The sequence below is a fragment of the Lipophrys pholis genome (assembly GCF_963383615.2).
Source record: "Lipophrys pholis genome assembly, chromosome: 20".
NCBI lineage: Eukaryota > Metazoa > Chordata > Actinopteri > Blenniiformes > Blenniidae > Lipophrys > Lipophrys pholis.
In genome coordinates, this window is record NC_137648.1 from 7,032,893 (window position 1) to 7,053,098 (window position 20,206).

The window sequence follows — 20,206 nt, forward strand, 5'->3', positions numbered from 1 at the left end:
ACCAAGTTTCTCAGATGCTCTTGTTCTGCACTTTATAATCAAATAATATGATTAATAATCATCATTTTCTTTGTATTACACTTTGTACAATAGGTATGGAGTGCGTCACGTCAAAGAAAAGCAGAATTAATACACAACTATAAACAGTAGAAATAGACATTAAATTATGACAGAATGGAGAGGAGTCGCTTTTAATGAAGAATCTGGTTGTAGCACTTTGTATTAAGTAAAGTTTAGGTTTGATTCGGGAAGACGAAGTAATTTCTAGCCAGTTTATTAGTGTGTTTGTGTGTGTGTGATGGATTGATTTGTTGTTGATCTAAAGATGTAACTTGATTCTCTCTTTCAGGGTTCGAGTTTGGAGCCCAGTCTGATGCGATGCTGTCACACCCCCTGCGGGGGGTCTCCCATCGACTACGCCTTGAACATCAGCAACAAACTCCTGCTCGATATCCGTCGCCACATCAAGAAATACTACTCTGTGAGTACCTCCTTGCTTCCGTCGGTTTGTTTGAAATGCGATTTATGATGCTTAAAGGGTGCTGTCAAAAACACACACTGAAGCAAAGACAAATGGACTCCTTTCAGTTTCTGTTTCATGTGTTGAACCAGCAGTGGAACCAATTTTAAGCCTTTTTTTTTTTTGTCCTCCAGGATTCAGTTTAATTGCACTTTTACTTAGTTAATTATTACACACTTCTTCACTTACCTTTTAAGCCAGTGAATTATGTCTTTATCCCACAATCGCACACTGAGGCTCGTTAAGCATTGTGGCTGTTGCTTCTTACTGGCAACACGATACTAAAACCCAAATCAAACTAATGCCGGCACAGTCGGCAAAAATACAAGCTGGACTGGTCAGAGATGCAGAGCAGCATAATTTGAAAGAGTGAAAACCTTTGTGCACAGTAGGGGACGCAGCAGATGCAGCCACGTTAAGAGAGGCTATCAAAAAGATATTGGACGAGAGACGGAGGAAGCCCTCAGCAGGGCACAGCGCTGACATTTTCAACCAAAGAGCACAGTGTTCTTGTAAAATGAAAAGAGCCCTGGAAGATTTCCATGATCCATGGAAAAAGTTAAATAGCCATTCTTAGTTTAAATAATGACGTTTAGCATGCACATGCAGGGGGGTAGGGGGGGTTGTTATGTGAGCTGGATCAAACACAACACAAAGGCACACACTGACCACGAGACGAGGTTTAGTTGGAATGATTCTTATAGATGTATGGGTTTGAGAATATTATGGAGTAAACGTATTATAGTTGCTGTGAATCATTCTGTTGTGGTATTGTTAAGGTGTTCTGTAAAGGTTTAAAAAAAAAAAAAAAAAGATATAAAAATACAGTGGATGTTTCAGATTGGACTTTAGGCAACCAGTGTTTTAACTCTTCAGACTCTGGATCATAAATTCTGAATTGGCTTAATTTACTTCATTGGCTTTGGACCAATGAGGAACTAGCTTCTGGTTCAGGAGCATTCCCACTGAATGGGACCGTAGCGGCTCCAGGACTCTGTGTGTGTGTGTGTGTGTGTGTGTGTGTGTGTGTGTGTGTGTGTGTGTGTGTGTGTGTGTGTGTGTGTGTGTGTGTGTGTGTGTGTGTGTGTGTGTGTGTGTGTGTGTGTGTGTGTGTGTGTGTGTGTGTGTGTGTGTGTGTGTGTGTGTGTGTGTGTGTGTGTGTGTGTGTGTGTGTGTGTGTGTGTGTGTGTGTGTGTGTGTGTGTGTGTGTGTGTGTGTGTGTGTGTGTGTGTGTGTGTGTGTGTGTTGTAGCTTTTAAAGCACTGACTGAAATATCCCGTGTTGCTTGTACATCTTTTCCACCCACTTCTTGTTTCAGCCTGAACTTCCTGCAGTGGCTTCACCTCCTATAAACCCCCATTAACAGGACCATCAATTTCTGATCAATGGAATAATCACATTCACTCAGAAAATGTGCTAAACTAAAAATTGTGTGTCCATTGCTAATAGTGACGTAAGAACTAAGCATTTGGTTTTTTTATTGTTGTACTTGGCTTAGCTTCTGTTGTGTTTTTGGGGGTCCCTTTACACGGCAGCGCTGCTCGGAGCGCCTGAAAACACAACATTTTGAAAACAATTTCCCAAAGGTGGAACTTTTTAAAACGGTCAAACTCTTGTTTCTGTCGAAACAAGGGAGAACGCAACGAATACACACCACAGCCGTGGTAAATGTCATGACTTCCAGTCCATATTCTCCAGGGACTTGGTAGTTTAATAGCTGAGTCACCCGTAATAGCAATCCAACTTTGTTGACTGTTCACACGAATGTCCGTGTACTCTGCATGCATCGTTTTCAAAATGTTGCCGTGTAAACGTGAAACTTTTTTGAAATGAAAACGCAATTACGGTGTAAATATTTTGTTTACATGTTCACTTGATTTATTTATTTTTTATTTTTTATTTTTTTTACTCCAGAAATTGAGTGCTGCTGTTCTAGTTTGCAAAACATTACAAACGAGCTCAGTGAGTGTCCTCTGGACTAATGTTCACTCAGCAATGATTCTTTTAACTACATATGGTATTTATACTGCGGTAATACAGTTTTATTAATATCTGACCATTTATATCTCCATTTTAATATATCGATTTTTGTTTTTATTTGCGCTTGACAAGTAATGAATATACAGTTTTATCTTCGTGAAAAACTTTTGAAAACTGAACAAATATATTGATCTCTTCCTTTATAAGACATAGTTAATTGCCTTCATGTTGGAGCTCCATATGCATATACAAATAGGTGCAGTATGTGCACGGTGACGAATTCCTTCTGTGGATGTGGCAGTTGTCAGTGTGCTCAGCCTGCAGCCGAGGAATGAATCAGGCAGGATGCCTCTGTTGTCTTTATAGAGGAGTCTCTCTCTCTCTCTCTCCCTCTTTCTCTCCCTCTTGGCAGCTTCCAACACCTTGGTCTTGAGTGAGTGGAATGCACTGTCTGTAAATGTGTGTGTGTGTGGTGGTGGTGGGGAGGAGGGGGGGGGGGGCTAACTCTCCCACAGTGCTGAACAGAAATCAATTAGTGTGGTGAATGTGTGGGGAGCGAGTCCCCCTCAGCCCCTTTGTCACGATGTGTGAAACAGCTGCTACCACTGAATACTTACATGTCACACAGCAACACACACACACACACACACACACACACACACACACACACACACACACACACACACACACCTCTGTCGGCTGAACAGCAGTGGACACAGCACACACAGCGGGGCAATGAAGAGGGGTAATATTGTGTAATTAAGGATTCCTTTCAGGCCGAGGGAGAGTTCAAATAGAGCCGTTTGTCTGGCCAGATAAAGTGAAAGCTCTGCACCCGTTTGTGTGTCTGTGTGTCTGTGTGTGTTGGATGTACGTACATGTGTGTTGCCATCTTGAGACGGGATCACAGAGACATTAATCATTAGTGAAATTACCTCCTGCTCCACCCCCCCCCCACACACACCCCCCACACCACTCTCATCCCCACGATTATCAATAAACCAGCACCCTGAGAATGGGCAAACACTTCTTCACCACACACACACACACACACACACACACACACACACACACACACACACACAGTCATCCTTCCCTCCTCTCATCCCGCTGTCTTTGGCAAAATGAGAGATTTGCTTGTTTCCTGAACCACCCAATTCTTCTTTTTCCTCCCTTTTTTTTTTTTTTTTTTTGTACCCCTCCCATCTAACCACCGTTGCCATGGCATTTAACAAATTATTGCAATTACCCTCGTCATGCGGGTCGCCCCTGGAAACGGGCTGAGGGGCAAGAGAAGAAAGGGGGAGGGAGAGAGAGAAAGGGTGAATGAAGACCAGAGAAGGTGATAATCCTGTTTTGAACAAAAGGTCAAATTGTTGAATAGAGACGCTTTGATTAAGCGGAGGAGGTACAAAGTGGAACCATTTGAGCTTTTTTCAGTGTGTGTGTGTGTGTGTGTGTGTGTGTGTGTCCGTGTGTGTAGCAGACCGATTTTTAGGTCCGTTCGCTGTGGAGCTGGGATTGTTGACTGCTTACGCACACAAACTGGTCCGAGATCTGTCTGGTTTTTGAGTGTGGCGGGGGGATTCCTCCACACCGGGCGTCATATCACAGATAACTTTAAACTATAGAGTCAACTGTGATGGGTAAATACCTATAAGTGGAAAATTTTATTAAAAAAGAGCTTGGTAGCATATAAATAGTGTACAACAACTAATTTTATTCTGAACTAACTTTTAGTTATAGTAATTTCCACACGATTGGCCTATAGCGGTACTTGTATAGGCACATTTTAATATTACATATCTGAAATAAGAATCAGTCAATAAAACAGTAAGTCTGTTAATTACTTTAATTTGACAGAACAGTAGAACCCATAAATGGTTTATGAAGAATCAGTGATTTCTACTTTTTTTTTTCAGCCATAAAAGTAGAATGTTGTAACTTTTTATGCTGCTGGTCATGTGTCTGTCAACATCACCCCGACTACTTTTTAATACTTTATGAACACACATTACTTCTAACAGTGAGGTACAGTGGCCCAGAAGGGTCACCACGATGCAAAAGTCCTGAAGAAGTGAGCAAACATTGCATATTGGTGTTGAAGACCTGGTAATGAATCACCCAGTTACTGGATTTCACTTCTTGGACTTTATTGTCACATTTTCAGGCATTATTTTCTTAAGATAATGTCTCAATTTCAAGAGAGGCAACATGTCGCCTGCTGAGGAACTTAACCTCAACAAAACGCGTCTCTGACCACAAGAGCACGAATGATGAACCAGCATAATGTCCACCATGCTTCCATTTGAGCTGGATCAATACTGTGGCACAATGAATTGATTTCGTTCACCTCGCGTGTTCTGTCGCAGTCCGAGAACATGCGTATCAGGTGGAATAATGACACTACATTGACCATACATATCAATGTGTGTGTCTCTTTGTTCGGTCTGTGAAGGACTGGTGACCTGTTCTGGATCACAGGTCCAAGGGAAACGGACTTAATACTTCTGCCACACTTTTTTTCTGTCCACGTAACACGTCTATAGTTATTCAGTCCAGTTGGTAGTTTGGTGCTTAAAGTCCATTGCCAACATTTGTAATAATGGTAAAAAAAGAATTACAAATTATTTGTTTTGTTAATCTGTGTTTGCACTTTTGGATTACTGCGACACTTTCAAGTAGGCAGTGCTGTGGTTTTAGAGACATAATATTTATTGTTTGATGTTTGCTTGCAAGACTCAAATAGTGACACTTACTGTAACTTGCATATTAATTACTTTTTTGCATCGTCCAAAAGTTAAAAGAAAAAGCTAACAGTTTCACTATGTTGGAAAGAATGCACATTGTTATTGTATTCGTGTGACAATATTAAAAGTACCTTCAAGTATTTTATGCTCAGTAAAAACAATTTGCTATTTTGACACAAGAAAATTGTTTTTCTCTTTAAACCCGTAAGGGGCAGAAACCTTATAACATTTTCCTCTGTCGAATAGTCCAGCGTGCATGTTTTCATTGTATAACTTTAATGACTAACCGATTTTTAAGTGACAGAATAATAATTTCTAATTATTAAAGTAGTTGTTTCACGACAGATCTGCCGTTTTAGCTCTGTCTTCAACATCCGCAGCCGCCATTACACTGTTAAAGATGTCCCTGTAGGTTCAGTGGAAAAAGTGCATCACTGCTGAAATCTCAGTCCTTGTGTAACAGATCGGACAGGATTTGGAGGAGATGAAAGTGTTTAAAAAAAGAGAGAGAGAGAAAATTAGCAGACAAAGAAGAGGAAGCAGAGGGAGGGTATATTTCGTGGTGGGCCCCGTCATGGCCTGGTCTTGCCTCTGTTTGGTTAAATTACGTGGAACTCATTTGACGTCTGCATTCAGTGTGTCAGGTATCCACTGCTATAATTATGCAATTATGAGCCTTTATTGTCTCACGTCCACTGTACACCCCCACCCCTCCGCACTCGCTCTGGCAAAATGCCTCAATTAGATGCTGTTTTTTTATAGTTTGTTTTTTTCAATCTTGCCTCTCTCCTGATGTGCTTCTTGTTTTTAGTCTTTCCGCTGTGGCTCACAGGTCAACTGCACTTAATCTTACCCTAATCTTTATTTATCTTCTACATGTGGGGCTTGTGGGGATGGGTTTGGGGTCACAGTAGCGGAGCAGAAGGGCATTGTGGGTAGCGCCTCCTCTGTTAAACCTCCCCAGGCTTTGATGTGTGCATTAATTAATTTTTTAACGTGTGTGAATGATGGCCGATTAATGTTTGTACTGCAAGGCAGGGACAACACAGAAGGAAAACACCCAAAAATACTTGCATGCTCCTTATCTCTACCATCCATTATCTTGTACGTATCTTAATCAGAGGCAGTGAGGCAGGCTCATTTCTCATGATACTGAACTGTCTGCACCACAGCAGCAGAGGTGTTAGGATAATTAGCCCTGGAGCAGGGGTGTGTGGGTAAAGCTGTGAAGTCTGGGACTTTCTAATTGATTTGGGACGTGTGTGTGTGTGTGTGTGTGTGTGTGTGTGTGTGTGTGTGTGTGTGTGTGTGTGTGTGTGTGTGTGTGTGTGTGTGTGTGTGTGTGTGTGTGTGTGTGTGTGTGTGTGTGTGTGTGTGTGTGTGTGTGTGTGTGTGTGTGTGTGTGTGTGTGTGTGACTGAGGAGGCTACAAATATCAGAGACTTGCCATTGTTTTAAACACAATTCCTACAGTGAGAATATTGTGTGCACATGAAGTAAATAGCATGATTTCCCATGATGAGTATAAATCTGTGAAAATGTTACATTTACAGCGAGTTTTTAGTGCTCAAGCGGCGTACAAAACCTTTTCATAATTATTCACGCTGTACAATTTTAGTTTGACTGTGAATAGTATATTTGAAGAATTCATTTTGGAGCAACCTGCTAAATCCACCAACTACATTTTAGACTTAAGCATAAAGATATAGAAATTTATTGAATGTCGATAGTGCAACAAAAGCGCAAATCCAGTCAAAAGTGACAACAACAAAAAACATGAATCGTTGGGTATGATTTTGTTCTCTTTGCTTCATACTTTCATTCCTGTGGGTTCCTGATAGTTGCGTGTACATTACAGTGAAGATTTTAAAAGTCAAAGGCATTGTTTCTTAAATTTTTAGTCACAGAATAGTGGTGTTGTACAGCAGGTATGATTACTCAGAATTAACTACTTTTCAAAAGATTATATAACGTCGTTTTACAACGCTGGTTCTATATAGTTTGATTTCATGAAACAAGTAAAACATTAAACAATTAATTAGTAAATTTGGTTAAAATTTCTCTCAGAAATCCACTGGGGGCAAAAAGATCGATATATCTGCCAGAAAGTGACAAAAGATAAAAAGCCCAAACACAAAAATATACATCAAAATAGCTCAATTGTTCCTCAACTGTTCATCCGTCGTTTATACCCCTTTGTGCAACTTAAGGTTGTATGTATGGCGATTCCAGCGTCAGCAGTGTGACACCCTGGACGGGTCGCCCAATCTCACACACACACTGGGATCAACTTGTAATCACCAGATACCCTGCCTGCCTCTAAAGTATTGGAGGAAACCGGAGTAACAGGAACAAATCCCCGCACGCACACAGAGATAAAGATGCTGCCAACCGGTCGGCATTTTGTTTTTGCATCCTAATGTGAAGTTTTTCCTTCACCAAATTGCCTTTTCCAAAGTCATTTTTAAGGACTCGGATGCAGCAGAAAGGCATTACTGTAATGAGCCTCGGTTAGTTTTGGTTGGCTCCTGCCACGTAGGGGTTTTGAAGGTTACCTTTGCAAAGGTTTTTTATATGGGGGAAAAAAACTGAAAAATTAATTTTCTTTTTTCTTTTTCTTTTTTACTCCAAACTGATCAAGACACTACACAAAGGCAGACCTTAAAAAAAAAATGAAAATAAATAAAATCGAAGCTCTGCATGCCTGTATGTAAGAGGGGGTGTGGAGAGAGAGAGAGAGAGACAGGTGCAGTGGTAGAGAAGGGGTTTATTTGGAATGAATGGAAGGGAGGATGGATGGAAGTGAGGGAAAAGGAGCAAAGGCGTTCATGGCGGTGGGTCTGACGCTCTGTCATTAGTTGGGCATTAACCCCCTCCTCCTTAAAACTCCCCCTTAGTAATGACAGGACATAAGAAGCAGTGGGGGGAGGAGGAGTGTGGAAGAACATGGGGAGATTGAGAGGGTTAGACCACAGCACCTGCCCAGGGTCACTGCCTCACCCCAGGGGGTCCTAACTACTGTCGTTTTGGCTGTCCACCACTGTGCCTGTCTGACAGAGCGAGACCCTGACACCCAGCGGCTGCGGGATACGTTAAAACGTAAAGAGAGAGTCCTGTGAAGTCAAATGTAAACCTTGGTTCTCTTCTGCGTAGTTCTTTTTTTTTATTAAATTTTTTATTTTACAAACCCTCCTTTTTATTCTTTCTCAGAGTACTTTTCTTGTCAGATTGCTGTGCAGAATTAGAGCGGCTAAATGGAAGCAACAATTTTCAGCAAAATTTCCTCATTACCAGAAACTGTTTTTAAAGTGCCTGGTGGCAACAAAGTTTTTCTTTTTTTTTTCCTTTTTTTTTGTCAATTGTTAAGAACACCTTTATCGACAAAATAAACAGCGACATGAACACAGTTTCTAAATGAGTAATCACACGAGGTAGGAAAAGGCTGCTGTCAAAGTAATGCGAGGCGCTCTCTGTTTATGCTTGTGAGGAAAACACACCTTATTCGTGTGTTTTTCATTTATTTGCATGAAAAGGTAGAAATTAAAGTAATTTCAAAGGAATCTTGCAGTAATGGACATTCCTGAGGTTTTATAGATATAGAAATTAAGAAAATGTTGCGAAGCGGCGTTTGAAACTTAGTTTTTGACTTTATTGCTTCATGTTGTGTTTTTATTTCCAAGTACGGACAGAAAAAGTTTTATTTATCCAGTTTTGTCTTCTCAACCATCTAAAATCGAAAGAGGTTTAATTGATGGTCCCACAAAACTGCTTTGAAAAGCAAAAGCAGCTTCAGAAGACATATAAAGGTGGTTAAAGTAAACCTCTCTTGTGTGTGTCTCAGGGCTGGTTGGTGTGTGAAGACCAGGCTTGTCAGAACAGGACCAGACGGTTGCCCATCGCCTTCTCCCGACATGGACCCATCTGCCCCGCCTGCTCCAGGGCAACACTCAGACCCGAGGTAACGCACCCGGTCACATATACATCTCTTGTCTTTGCCTGTTTTCATTGGATTGACTGAGCCATAAACGTATGATCACCATACTCCTTTAACATGACCAGGACAATATTGTGATAGCAAGAGGAGTTAAAAACTGCAGCTGCTGTGGGTTGTTTCTAGTCGGCATTGGTCACTATCTGCAAGTGTTGCAAGCAATGAATCAGCAACATGGTCATGGACATCCAGGGTCCTGGGAAAGTGGGTTTATGTGGTCTGAACAAACAGAGGAGCTTCTATCGCTCATAGAAGTTAACGTCAAAATGCATAAAGGGGTATTCCACACAATGTTAGGATTGTTTTAGGTAGCACTTGTTCTGAGTGCTTATATTTGAATGGCCACACTGGCATGTGTTGCTATGATCTGTATGTGTTTTCCAGGTGATGGTGCTATGGAGCCGCGCTCTCCCTGCTTGCCTTCCCTGTACATCTCTGCTCATTAGTGTCACATTGCATCACGTATACAATCTGATCAGACTGATCTCACCTTTGTCTTCCACCTCCCGTGTGACTGCGAGTCCGTGCCTGTGCCCACCCCCCTGTGTTTTTGGATGGCACTAAGAGCTGGATGGTAGTTTAGCCATTAAAAGCGTCTGTCTGTCTCGCTCTAGTTGCCGCCTTATGAACACTTTGTTAGTTTGACCACTGGATTTAAAAGAAACACTCTCCCTTTCAATTTGAGCATGACGGTTCAATCTACTTTTTGTCCTCTCTTTCTCCGTCCCATTCTCACTATTCCCGTCTCAACCCTTGCGTTAACTCTCTCCTGTCAATTTTTTTTTTTTTTTTTTTTTGTTATCTCACGCGCTCTGCTCCTATCTGTCCCCCTTCTGGCTGCTTTGCTGTGTCTGCCTCTGTGGCGACAGGTTGTAAACCAGAAGGCCAATTTCTGCTGTCACTGTAGCCACTTAGGCGGCCATTGCTGTGCCTGAGGGCCATGGCACTTTAAACTGCAGGCTGAATAAAACATTTAACTCTCTGTGCTCGCTCATGCACCCTTTCTCTGCCCTAAAAACTCTAGCTTGTCTTCACTTTTGACTCCCTAGTTGTTGACTGGCTCGCTTATACACGGACGCTGATGACAGAAGATCTAAACAGTAAGATGTACAGCTCCATTAAATAATTAGGAACCAATCCCTTCAGATCATAGAGGTCCGTGTCAAACAAAATGCATAACTGTGGACATTGCAAAGTGCCCTGATCATAAACTGAATTCCTGATTCACACGTATGGCTCACACATGCATTTTGAATATCATAATATCAGTGGGAGTTTGTGCAGTTCAATAGCATGTGTCATCAGTTTTTCTTGCATATTAATAAAATATTGCATATTATTTCCCATGTAGTGAAACAGCTTTAAGTTGAGAAAAAGAATGAAAGCCATCGATGCTTTAAACTGACTTTCAACAAGCAACATGCTTTCACGGGACCATGATAGCGAGTCAAACCAATATGTTGACGCATCTCTGTCTTTGCTTTAGTACCATGTAAGAACCATGTACCTATCTATCTACAAACCCCCCTCCCAATTCACTTCTAAAAGTAATAGTTTTACTTTCCAATTATTTCATAATTTTCGTTATTGTTCTTGAGGGGAAAAGAAAGCTTGGAAAAGCCTTCCCCCGGACCCTCAGATATTTTCCTGTTCCACTGTGATTTCCCTGATCGGAGACCCTCCAGACTCTTTGTAAACCACTGCTTGACTTGCACAGCAGAAAACAACTCAATGCCCATGAAGAGTTTTTTTTAACCTTGTACAATATTGTGCTGTTAGATTTGCCTCACTCAGGATTGGCTGCATATCTATCTAAATGTGAGGTTGTGCTGCATGCAGGCGTGCAGCTGGTTTCTACTGACACCATGCAAGGTATTAATGGACATCTGTAAAGTGTAGATTCAGAGAACTACCCTGCATTACACTCTCACTCACTAAACTGATCTACACTCTTACCCAGTGGGTAAAACTTTGTAAAGATTTACAGTTGTTGGTAACTTGTTTCTTTCGTATTTAACCATTTTGATTTACTGGTTCAACATATTTCAGTATACTTTTCACATTTGGTTTCCTTTCTAATTTTTGAGCTTTTCAACAGTGGAGTGGTTACAAGCCAACAAAATCTTAAATTAGTTTTTATCATACAAATGCCAGATATAACAATACAATAGACAAGGGAAACATTAGATCAGGGATAATCAACTTACTCAAAGGCAACACTTTAACGCTCCAACACAGAATGACTCTAAGTGCACCTGATAAAGTTCCCGACATACTGATCTTACTGCAGTGACCCGGTAATGCTCGATGAGTTATATCCTCGTATTAATTGAAAGGAAACGGCGAAGCAGCGCAGCTTGAGAGTTTGAAGACACTGAAATTGTTTACTGGAATAAAGTTGGAACTTACAAGTCAGTTCCTCGTCTTTGTGGCACGTCCTGGCAGATGCTTTACTCCGGATGCAACAAACCTCCGTGTGGAAAGCGGCTAGGGACAGTCGGCGTGGTTTTAAGCCACGTGGATGGAAAGTTTGAGTTTCTTGCATATTATTTTTACATATCGCCCAAGTCTTGGGTGTCTAGACATGTCACTGCAGGCTCATACACCTGAGTTATCGTTGAAGATTTTCTTAGTTTTATACCTGATTGCAGGCTAGAGGTGGAGTGTCAATGCGTTAGATGTTATGATAGAAACATAAAATGTAATTAAAGTATTTTCATTTCTGTTTGAACACTGAATCCCAGTCTCTAAATTAGTTCAGTTTTAACCTCTTTTATTTCTTTTTTGCAGATAGCGTGTACACCCTGCAGTACAGCAGGCATTTTCTGCACTGAAGTGCCCTTCAGCAATACATTTAAACCTGAGTTGACGTTGCTGTCCTCCCTCTTACATATTTCCACGCAGGAATCCCTCTTATTCTGATTCCGAGTAGGCTTACATTGAGTTTTCAGTATTAGGTAACACTAGTCTGAATCATGCCTGTGGATGGAGATTAATCGCACTAAGCATATTTAATTGATGCTTATTATGCAAAGTAGTCAAGAGGCCATTCATGGCTGTTGGAGCTCCTCGTCGACTGACTGCCTCAGAGAAATGAAGAAAAACACGAAGAACCCACCAGTGTCCTTTTAGGAGGTTGTCTATTTTTTTCTTTTCTTTTTTCTTTAATGTAATTTTTGTTTATTCTGAAGCCTCAGTGGGATTCGTGTTCATCCAGCCGGACGCAGCCTGCTGGATCTCTCTGGCTGCGTTCCCTCTCCGCTTTCTGTCTGCCAGTATCATCGCGGATTGTCAGGCTAATATCGGCAGCAGCCAGAAAGACAATCGGGGATTCGTCTTTGTGTGCTCTACACTAAAAGCACTTGTTTGTGCCAGAGCGTCTGTGAGGGAGCATCTTGTTTGTGACTCTACGTTCCCTTCTTTCCGTTGGTTCTTGGTACATTTACCGTCACTGTGGGAGCTGCTTCTCCTTTCCTCTCCTTCCCCATTCTGTCTCTCTGACTCTGCTTCATTCTCTCTCTCGCTCTCCCTTGCTCATCTCTCTCTCTCTCTCTCTCTGGACACAGATTCAGAGCGTGATCTGATCTCCATGTAATGGGAGAGTAATAGGCACTCTGCCTTGATTGGTTGGTAATTTGGGGGAGTTATGCACAGGTGCAATTTGTAATATTTTCAGTAAATTAAATTTCTTTCTCTTCCTCTCTTCCCTGCTCTCAATCTCTCTCACTATCTCTCTCTATCTCTCTCTCCCCCCTCCACAGTGCTTAACTCAAATAGGGTTTTCTTTCTCACCATGCCTCAAATCTCTGCCCTGACTTTCCTTTTCTTTTCCCTCTTTATTCACTGCTTTCTTCTATTCTTTTCATTTTCTTTCCCTCCCCTCCCTCCTTAGCTCTTCCACTCATTCTCTCTTGGCTTGCTCTTTCTCTCCTCCTCCTCCTCCTCCCCTCAGCCTCCCTTTCTGTCTCTCTCTTTCTCCTCTCGTTTTATTGATGTACGCTCAGGCGCCCATTAGAGCTCCCTTTTTCCCTCTAGTGGAAATTGCAGCATGTTAATTTTCACACAAATTACGGCAATAGCAGGTATCTCTATTTGATACATTATAGCGGGAGCAATCAGAGATAATTGAGTGCCTTTCAGAGGGAGACGGCTGCATTCACTGCCGGCTCAAAGCTGCCCCATTATCGCCTAATCGCTCTTTAAACACTGAATTTTGCCGAACAAAAATTCTTGTCATAATTTTGCTTAAGTGTATTTGGAAATCACAGTCCTTTGAGCGAGGATAATTGAAATCAAATCCCTTTCACTGGAGCTGACATTTCTACATTTCCCCCCAATTGAAATTAATTTCAAAAATTGAGCATGAATATCTTCAAATAGCAGGCAATTATGCCTTTCAATGGGGAGAAATTACCGGTGCTGAATCGTTGGAGGCTTGCGGGCGAGAGCACCAGTTAAATGCCTTTGTTTCCCGCCGTGTTTGCCTAGTAAAGATTTACATATATTGACTCATTATGGTGTCTTGTGAAGCTGATCGGCGTGACTACCACAACCGGCAATAACGCTCATCGCATCTAAAAAGCTCAAGAGTTTTAAAGCCTTGTGGCCTCACAGCTGAGGGAAAATGTATGTTTGTTTCTCTCCATCTCCCTCCCTTTTCTCACTCCCTCTCTCTTTCTGCAGCTGCAGTTGGGCTCGGGGCTTGGATATTGTTGCTTTAGTATTTACAACCCATGTTTGTCGCAAAGCTGGGGATGAGCATGGAGGGAAAGTGTGCCGCGGCAAGGCCTCGTCCGTGTCACCGCTGTATTTTCCTTCCATTTCTCGCAGTTTGTTGATACCGTTGGACATTTTTCATTCACAATAGAAACTGCCAATGCTTTTGTTTCTGTTGGGGATCCTGCACGGTCTCTGCGTCTGTACACACACAGGATTATTGTCTGACTGGCTACCTTTTCATTAACTGCTTCACTCGTGTACTTGAGCGACAGTATAGTGCGCTAAAGTTCTTTGGAGGTCGGACGTGCGTGCTTCTGTGCACGTGCGTGTCACCTCGAAGATAGAGACAGGTGTTTTTAAGACTGAGGAAGTCTTGAGTGCTTGTTTTATTGTGTGAGCCATTTCAGTACTGTTGCTGTGTGATTTGGATCAATTTGTATGATTTAGCCTCCTTTTTTTTTTCTTCTTTTTTTTCTTTCTTACTTTCTCCTTTATTCTCTACATCCTGTCTCCGCTGACTCTTTCTTCTCTGTCACGTATACGAACATTTTCAGCCTATTCCTCTTGGCATGACTGTGTTTTGCGTGTGTACATAGGCCTGTGTGTGTGTGTGTGTGTGTGTGTGTGTGTGTGTGTGTGTGTGTGTGTGTGTGTGTGTGTGTGTGTGTGTGTGTGTGTGTGTGTGTGTGTGTGTGTGTGTGTGTGTGTGTGTGTGTGTGTGTGTGTGTGTGTGTGTGTCGAGGTGGGAGGTGAGGAGGGGGTAGGCAGTCGGGGATGAGGGAGGCAAGGGGTACAGGGTGGGGGCTGGGGGGGTCCAACACTCCCGGGAGAGAGGCAATTTCACAGCTGGTTTGCTCCTTAGGCAGTCAGGCTGAAAATGCTGCAGATTTGTGGAGCAAATTGAAATGGTGTCAGTGCAGGAACAAAGCGCCGAGCTGAATGACGAGGTAGGGGTGTGTGTGTTTGTGCGAGTCTGTGTGTGTGTGTGTGGGGGGGGGGGAGAGTTAGGTGGGGTTGAGGGGCTCCAAATTCAATAACAATCCTGTAACATTTAAGCCACGCCTTTCTGACACCTGTCAGTCAATCAGTGTGTTGCAAATGGCCCGCCCACAATCAGCATTGCATTGTTTGCGCGTTAGTGCGTGCACGCTCACTCGCACGTTGCGTGTTTTATTTTTCAAGAGGAAGAAATGGTGTGCCGTGTTTGCGCCGACCGAGCTTGTTCAACCTTGGCAACCGTAACCGAGGCTCCATTATGGGATGTGCATGGTTTGGTTGTTGACTAAGGCAGTGCATCAACGGTCAACAGCTGTGCGTGCCATGTGGGCAACCATAGAGAGCCATTAAACTCTCTCACACACACATACACTCTCTCTCGCTCACTTTCATACAGCACACAGTTTGCATTTAGCTGCATTAGATACTCTCGCCAATTGATTATGCCACAGCAGTAAAAACTGAAATTACAATTACGCACATTGCCGATTGGCAGGTATAATGGGCACACACAAACTCACTTCACACACACACATACACAGATACTAACACACAGAGGAATTGTCGGGTTTCTTCCTGGTGGTAATAATAAAGCACTCGGCACACACCTGATGGCAGTGTGGGGTCGGGGCTTAGCGTGCCCTCTGCGGCGTAGCAGGGAAATGACGAGCCAATAACTGCAATTAAACATGCAGTATAATGGCTAATCAAATTGACAGCCTCGGCTGTTCGCATGCCTCTCTCACAATGGCTTATCACAACAAACTATTATGAGGGAGGGTATTTCAGGCCTGATCCCCTCTTTTCTTTCTTTTTCTCTCTCTCCCTCACTGTCTCTGATCCGTCTCTCTCTTCTTCCCGCATCTTTACCATCTCTCTTCTTTTCGTTAATTTTTTTCTCTCCCTCCCACCTCTCTGTCTCGCTCATCCTCTCTATCTCTCTCGCCGGCTGTCGTGTGGCTCCACTTAATTGCAGTGGAGATTAACAAAGCAAGCAAATTTGTTTTCTTGCTGTACTGTGTCACACAGAGGAAGGGAGATGTTTTCAGGGAGGTTCCAGTCGTTCGAGCTGGGTGTAGAGCCTCCCCCGCAAAATCTCACTCGACACTTCTGTTTCTCAGACGTTCAAATCGGGTTCAGTGCAAGAGCCAGTTTCATTTAAGAAATTAGTAATGAAGGAAGTTTTGGGTAATGTGCTGATTTTGCGTGCTCGTTTTTGTTGTGAATAATTGATATAAATTGTTGTTTAGAAAGGGTTATTGTCAACACCCACACTACCATCATTACCAAAAACAGTGTTCAGAAAAATAACCATTGTTTGTAAGTTAGCCGAGTCAAGAGTGGGCAGGACAGGTTTTTGTATATTGTGTACTGTGCACTTGAATAATAGGTACAATACTTTCAAATGCCATAAAAACATCCTTTTTGTGGGCTCATTTACTGAAAGAGTAAAGACTTGTATATTAGCTCGCGAGCAGAAGAACTCTTTAATTGAAGCTGGATCAGCCCAACATTTTTTATATTTTTTTTCGTTGACCTGATCCTGATCAGAAATGTACATCATTCAGCCGGCTCGCAATGTTTTTGTCGCCTTATTTCCCTGTTGAAGGTAGTCATGAATACATGTTACACAATTATGGTCAAAACAATACGTTAACATATCGCAAGCATATCTTGCGATGTTGGTGTGTGAATGATATCAAATAGTTTTCGTTGTGGCTGGCAGCTGCATTTTGTGAAGGTTAAATGCTTGAGTCAATTGTGATTGCACATTGGTGACCGGTGTAGTTTTTCTTTTCGAGATTTAAACGTTTAAAGTGAAAACGCATCATTTTTATCTTTTTGTTTCAGAAAAGTTTCACATTTATATGGCAGCTTTTTAAAAACAATGTCCATTTACACGGAAACAGTAGAAATAGATAAAACCGTTTGTGTCTTGTAGGGCCACTAGTTGGTGCTGTTTGTTTTTGTTCTGCAACCACTCGCACGTGTGCAGAGAACAAGACACTATAAACATTGACAATGGCGAGGACACAAAACCTCCATCTTATGAGCCACTTTCAAAAAGTTGCCTTTTCTGTGCCTCTGAGAACCAAAACACTACGAATGTTTCTGCTTTCACATGAAACCGTTGTTGTGTAAAGCAGACCAAAGAATTCATTCTTTTTCAATTTGGGTTGGGGTTGATGGTTAATGGTTACCTTTATCCATCAACGTAGCCGAGCATACGCAACTATCAGGTCATTCTGGAAAAACTGGCTCATGTAAACTAAAGATTTTAACAAGATCTGTGCATCCTAGTTTTTGTTTAAACAGGATAAAGTTGTGTGCTTGGTTTGTGGAGAATAGGAGAGAAATCCACGAATATGGACATGCAATGTAACCGGAGTAGCGTCATTGGTCCAATATGTGGTTACAAGGATTTCCATGCAAGAAATCTCATGTGTAGTTGGACATCAGTCACACAGCAGAGAGTTTGCAGTGACATTGACCACGTGTCTGTGTGTGTGTTTTTTCTCTCTGCAGTACTCGGAGAAGGCCCTCTACAACCAGCTCTGCTTCTACAGGTTTATCTTTGACTGGGATCATGCAGTGGCCAAAGTTCTGCCGTCGGATGAGAAAAGTAAGATCTTACACAACATATGTGTTGGAGTTAAAAAGACAACTCTGTAATTTTCCTACCAGATGAACTTTTTTTCCCCCAAGTTTTGTATTCATTGTAAAAACCAGGCCTGGTTTTGTAAATGTTCCCTTATTCTCTTGATTTCTTTTCCTCTGTTTTTGTTCCTCCTCTGCTTATTCTGCCCTCAGAGCTGAAATCAAGTTAGCAGATCCGCCGTCGGACTTTGAATTTTAATGTCCCGGCAATTCTCTCTCACAAATACACATACAACATAGCATTAGCAATCAATGCCTCAACATAAACCTTTTACCCAGGCTGCACTTAAAATATTCACCAATGATGTGGCACACAACGTGCGTGCACACACACACACACACACACACACACACACACACACACACACACACACGTGTAGCAGCGCGGGGCATTGGATATGGGGAGGGGGGTTAAGGACATTCAGCTCCTCGAGTCGACAGCCCTAATTTAGGAGACGGATTCAATCACACACACATACAGAATGCAAAACGCTCCAATCACTGGAAGAAAGAAGGAAAGGACCCTCCATCGCTCTCCCTCTACCCCTACCCTCACTGTCCATCTCTACCTCTTTCTCTCCTTTGCTCGCTCTCTCTTTCCTCTCTCTCTCTCTCTCCCTCTCTTGGACAGGCACTCGTTTGGCTGTGTTGATTGAAAACAGGTTTTAGATTTGGGGAAATGATAGGGGGAGTAATGGGCGCGCTGACGAAAGGATAGCCCTTCTCCTATAATGGGACATGGAGCGTATATTTCCCCCCTTGGACTCAAATAGATGCTACTCCAGCGATCTGGGCGCACTCAGTAGGCGTCCGCCACAAGGCCTCTTTTACCCATAGTTCCCCCTGATTGATGTCACTTGATTAGAAAGGGCCGCTGGGCCGAGTGATTTATTTATTTGATTAGATATGGATGTATGTATGTTATTTATATATGTCGGTCTGAATGTTGTCAGTTAGTGCACTCGGACCCGAACAGAGCAGAGAAACAGTGAGACAGCAGAGTTAAATACAACGTGTAATCAACAGATGACCACTCAGAGGATGGAGTGAGGGGCTCTTATTTCTGTCTTTGCCCAGATTGCCCAGATGCAAGAAATCATCGCCAATCAATTCTCGACTTTCCTCCTTTCTTTATGTTAACGTACTTGTCTTACCGGGGTCCGGCTGTTTTTCTATACCATACAATACATTCTTCACCCAGAGACGTGCTCACACGTTGATTTACAAATAAAATACTTCAGTTAACAGACTCTTGTAACCTCAAAGCAGCCAGTTTTGTTTTAGCAACCTGGCTAAAATACTCGGGACACTATTTAATCCACACATTAAATAAATAATGGGGGGGGGGGGGGGCAGAGAGCTTCAGGGATGTAAGTAAAATCGCACATTAGAACTATATTGATTGTGAGCGTAATAGAGAAATGGTTCTAAAATAAGCTTTAGTTCAAAACAATCAGTCTAAAAGTTACGACTTTATTTCTGGACTTTCCAAATTGAAGAACCTAATTGTACGAGAGGAGCTTTTTATTATCTATGAATCCGAACAGCCTTCAACAATGGCATTCAGCTTAAAAGCACTACTTGTTGAGGAACACAGAAGTTGTGGCACTTTACTCGGACAAATTAAATAAATTGATAAAATAAATAAAATGCTTGATCACCTCTCTGATTATTTTCAAGCTAATTATTATGATGTAAAAATTCTGCTTGTTATCCTTAATCACATGTACATAACTCGGTTTTAGATTGTATCCATATAGCCGAGAATGAGCTGAAAATGTACTATTGTGATTAAAGCAATCCGTTATTAATTTCATCCCTGCAGAGATAAAAATCAACTACAAAAGATTAAAAATGTGTATTAATGTCACATTAAACACAACTAATGGAATGGAAACACATATTTAGGTTCCTATGTTTTATCTGATCACGAGTACAAGAAACCTTCACAATTATTATATCCAGTAGCTAAACACAGTATTGGATTAAATAAAAGGAATAAACTCAGTGTTTAAGGTGAAGCTGAATAGTGTATTGAGTGCTGTTGAGTCATTAGTCGTAAAGCTACAAAATCGGTCCCATGAACACTAACTCCTGTGTGGGACATTGGACTTAACTGTGACCGGGCTGCTCTGAACTTCGGGATAGGTCAAACTTCAAGAAATGGTGGAGGCCTTTTATTTTGAAATGCATATAGGCAGTCCCCTCGTTCTCTTTCCTCTTTTGCAGCATTCCCCAAACTTGTAACTATCTTCAGCAATATGCTCTTAGACCGGTCATCAGCTCACACAAGAGCCTTGAATAGCAGAAATTTTAATTTAGCAAACATTAAAGTTAACTTTAAAATCTCTGGTCAGAAGTTTCTTCGGTAACTGGATGACCCAGCAGTGGTTGGTCTGACCCACGAGCCCGTGTCTCAGCACTGATATGTTTACTTGTTAGTTAACTTCGTCAAACCTGGAGATGGGAGGACGTCCCTCTTTTGGCTTAGCTGCCCATCCTTTGACTCACCGCCCTCTCGTTTGGGTGGTTCGGTTTCCTCAAATGCAAGTCCTCTTCTCCTTGCTCCATCCCTCCAAATCTGTTTTTAGCA

General features: G+C 42.1%; 1 protein-coding gene across 1 annotated transcript in view; it reads left to right on the plus strand.

Annotated features, from left to right (window-relative positions):
* Positions 1–20,206, plus strand: part of pola1 (polymerase (DNA directed), alpha 1) — a 63,432-nt gene that overhangs the window by 32,764 nt on the left and 10,462 nt on the right. The window contains exons 34-36 of the mRNA XM_080489023.1: positions 350–481; positions 9,091–9,207; positions 17,482–17,578. Coding sequence (XP_080345149.1) covers positions 350–481; positions 9,091–9,207; positions 17,482–17,578 — 346 coding nt within the window. The remainder of the gene's footprint in view (positions 1–349; positions 482–9,090; positions 9,208–17,481; positions 17,579–20,206) is intronic.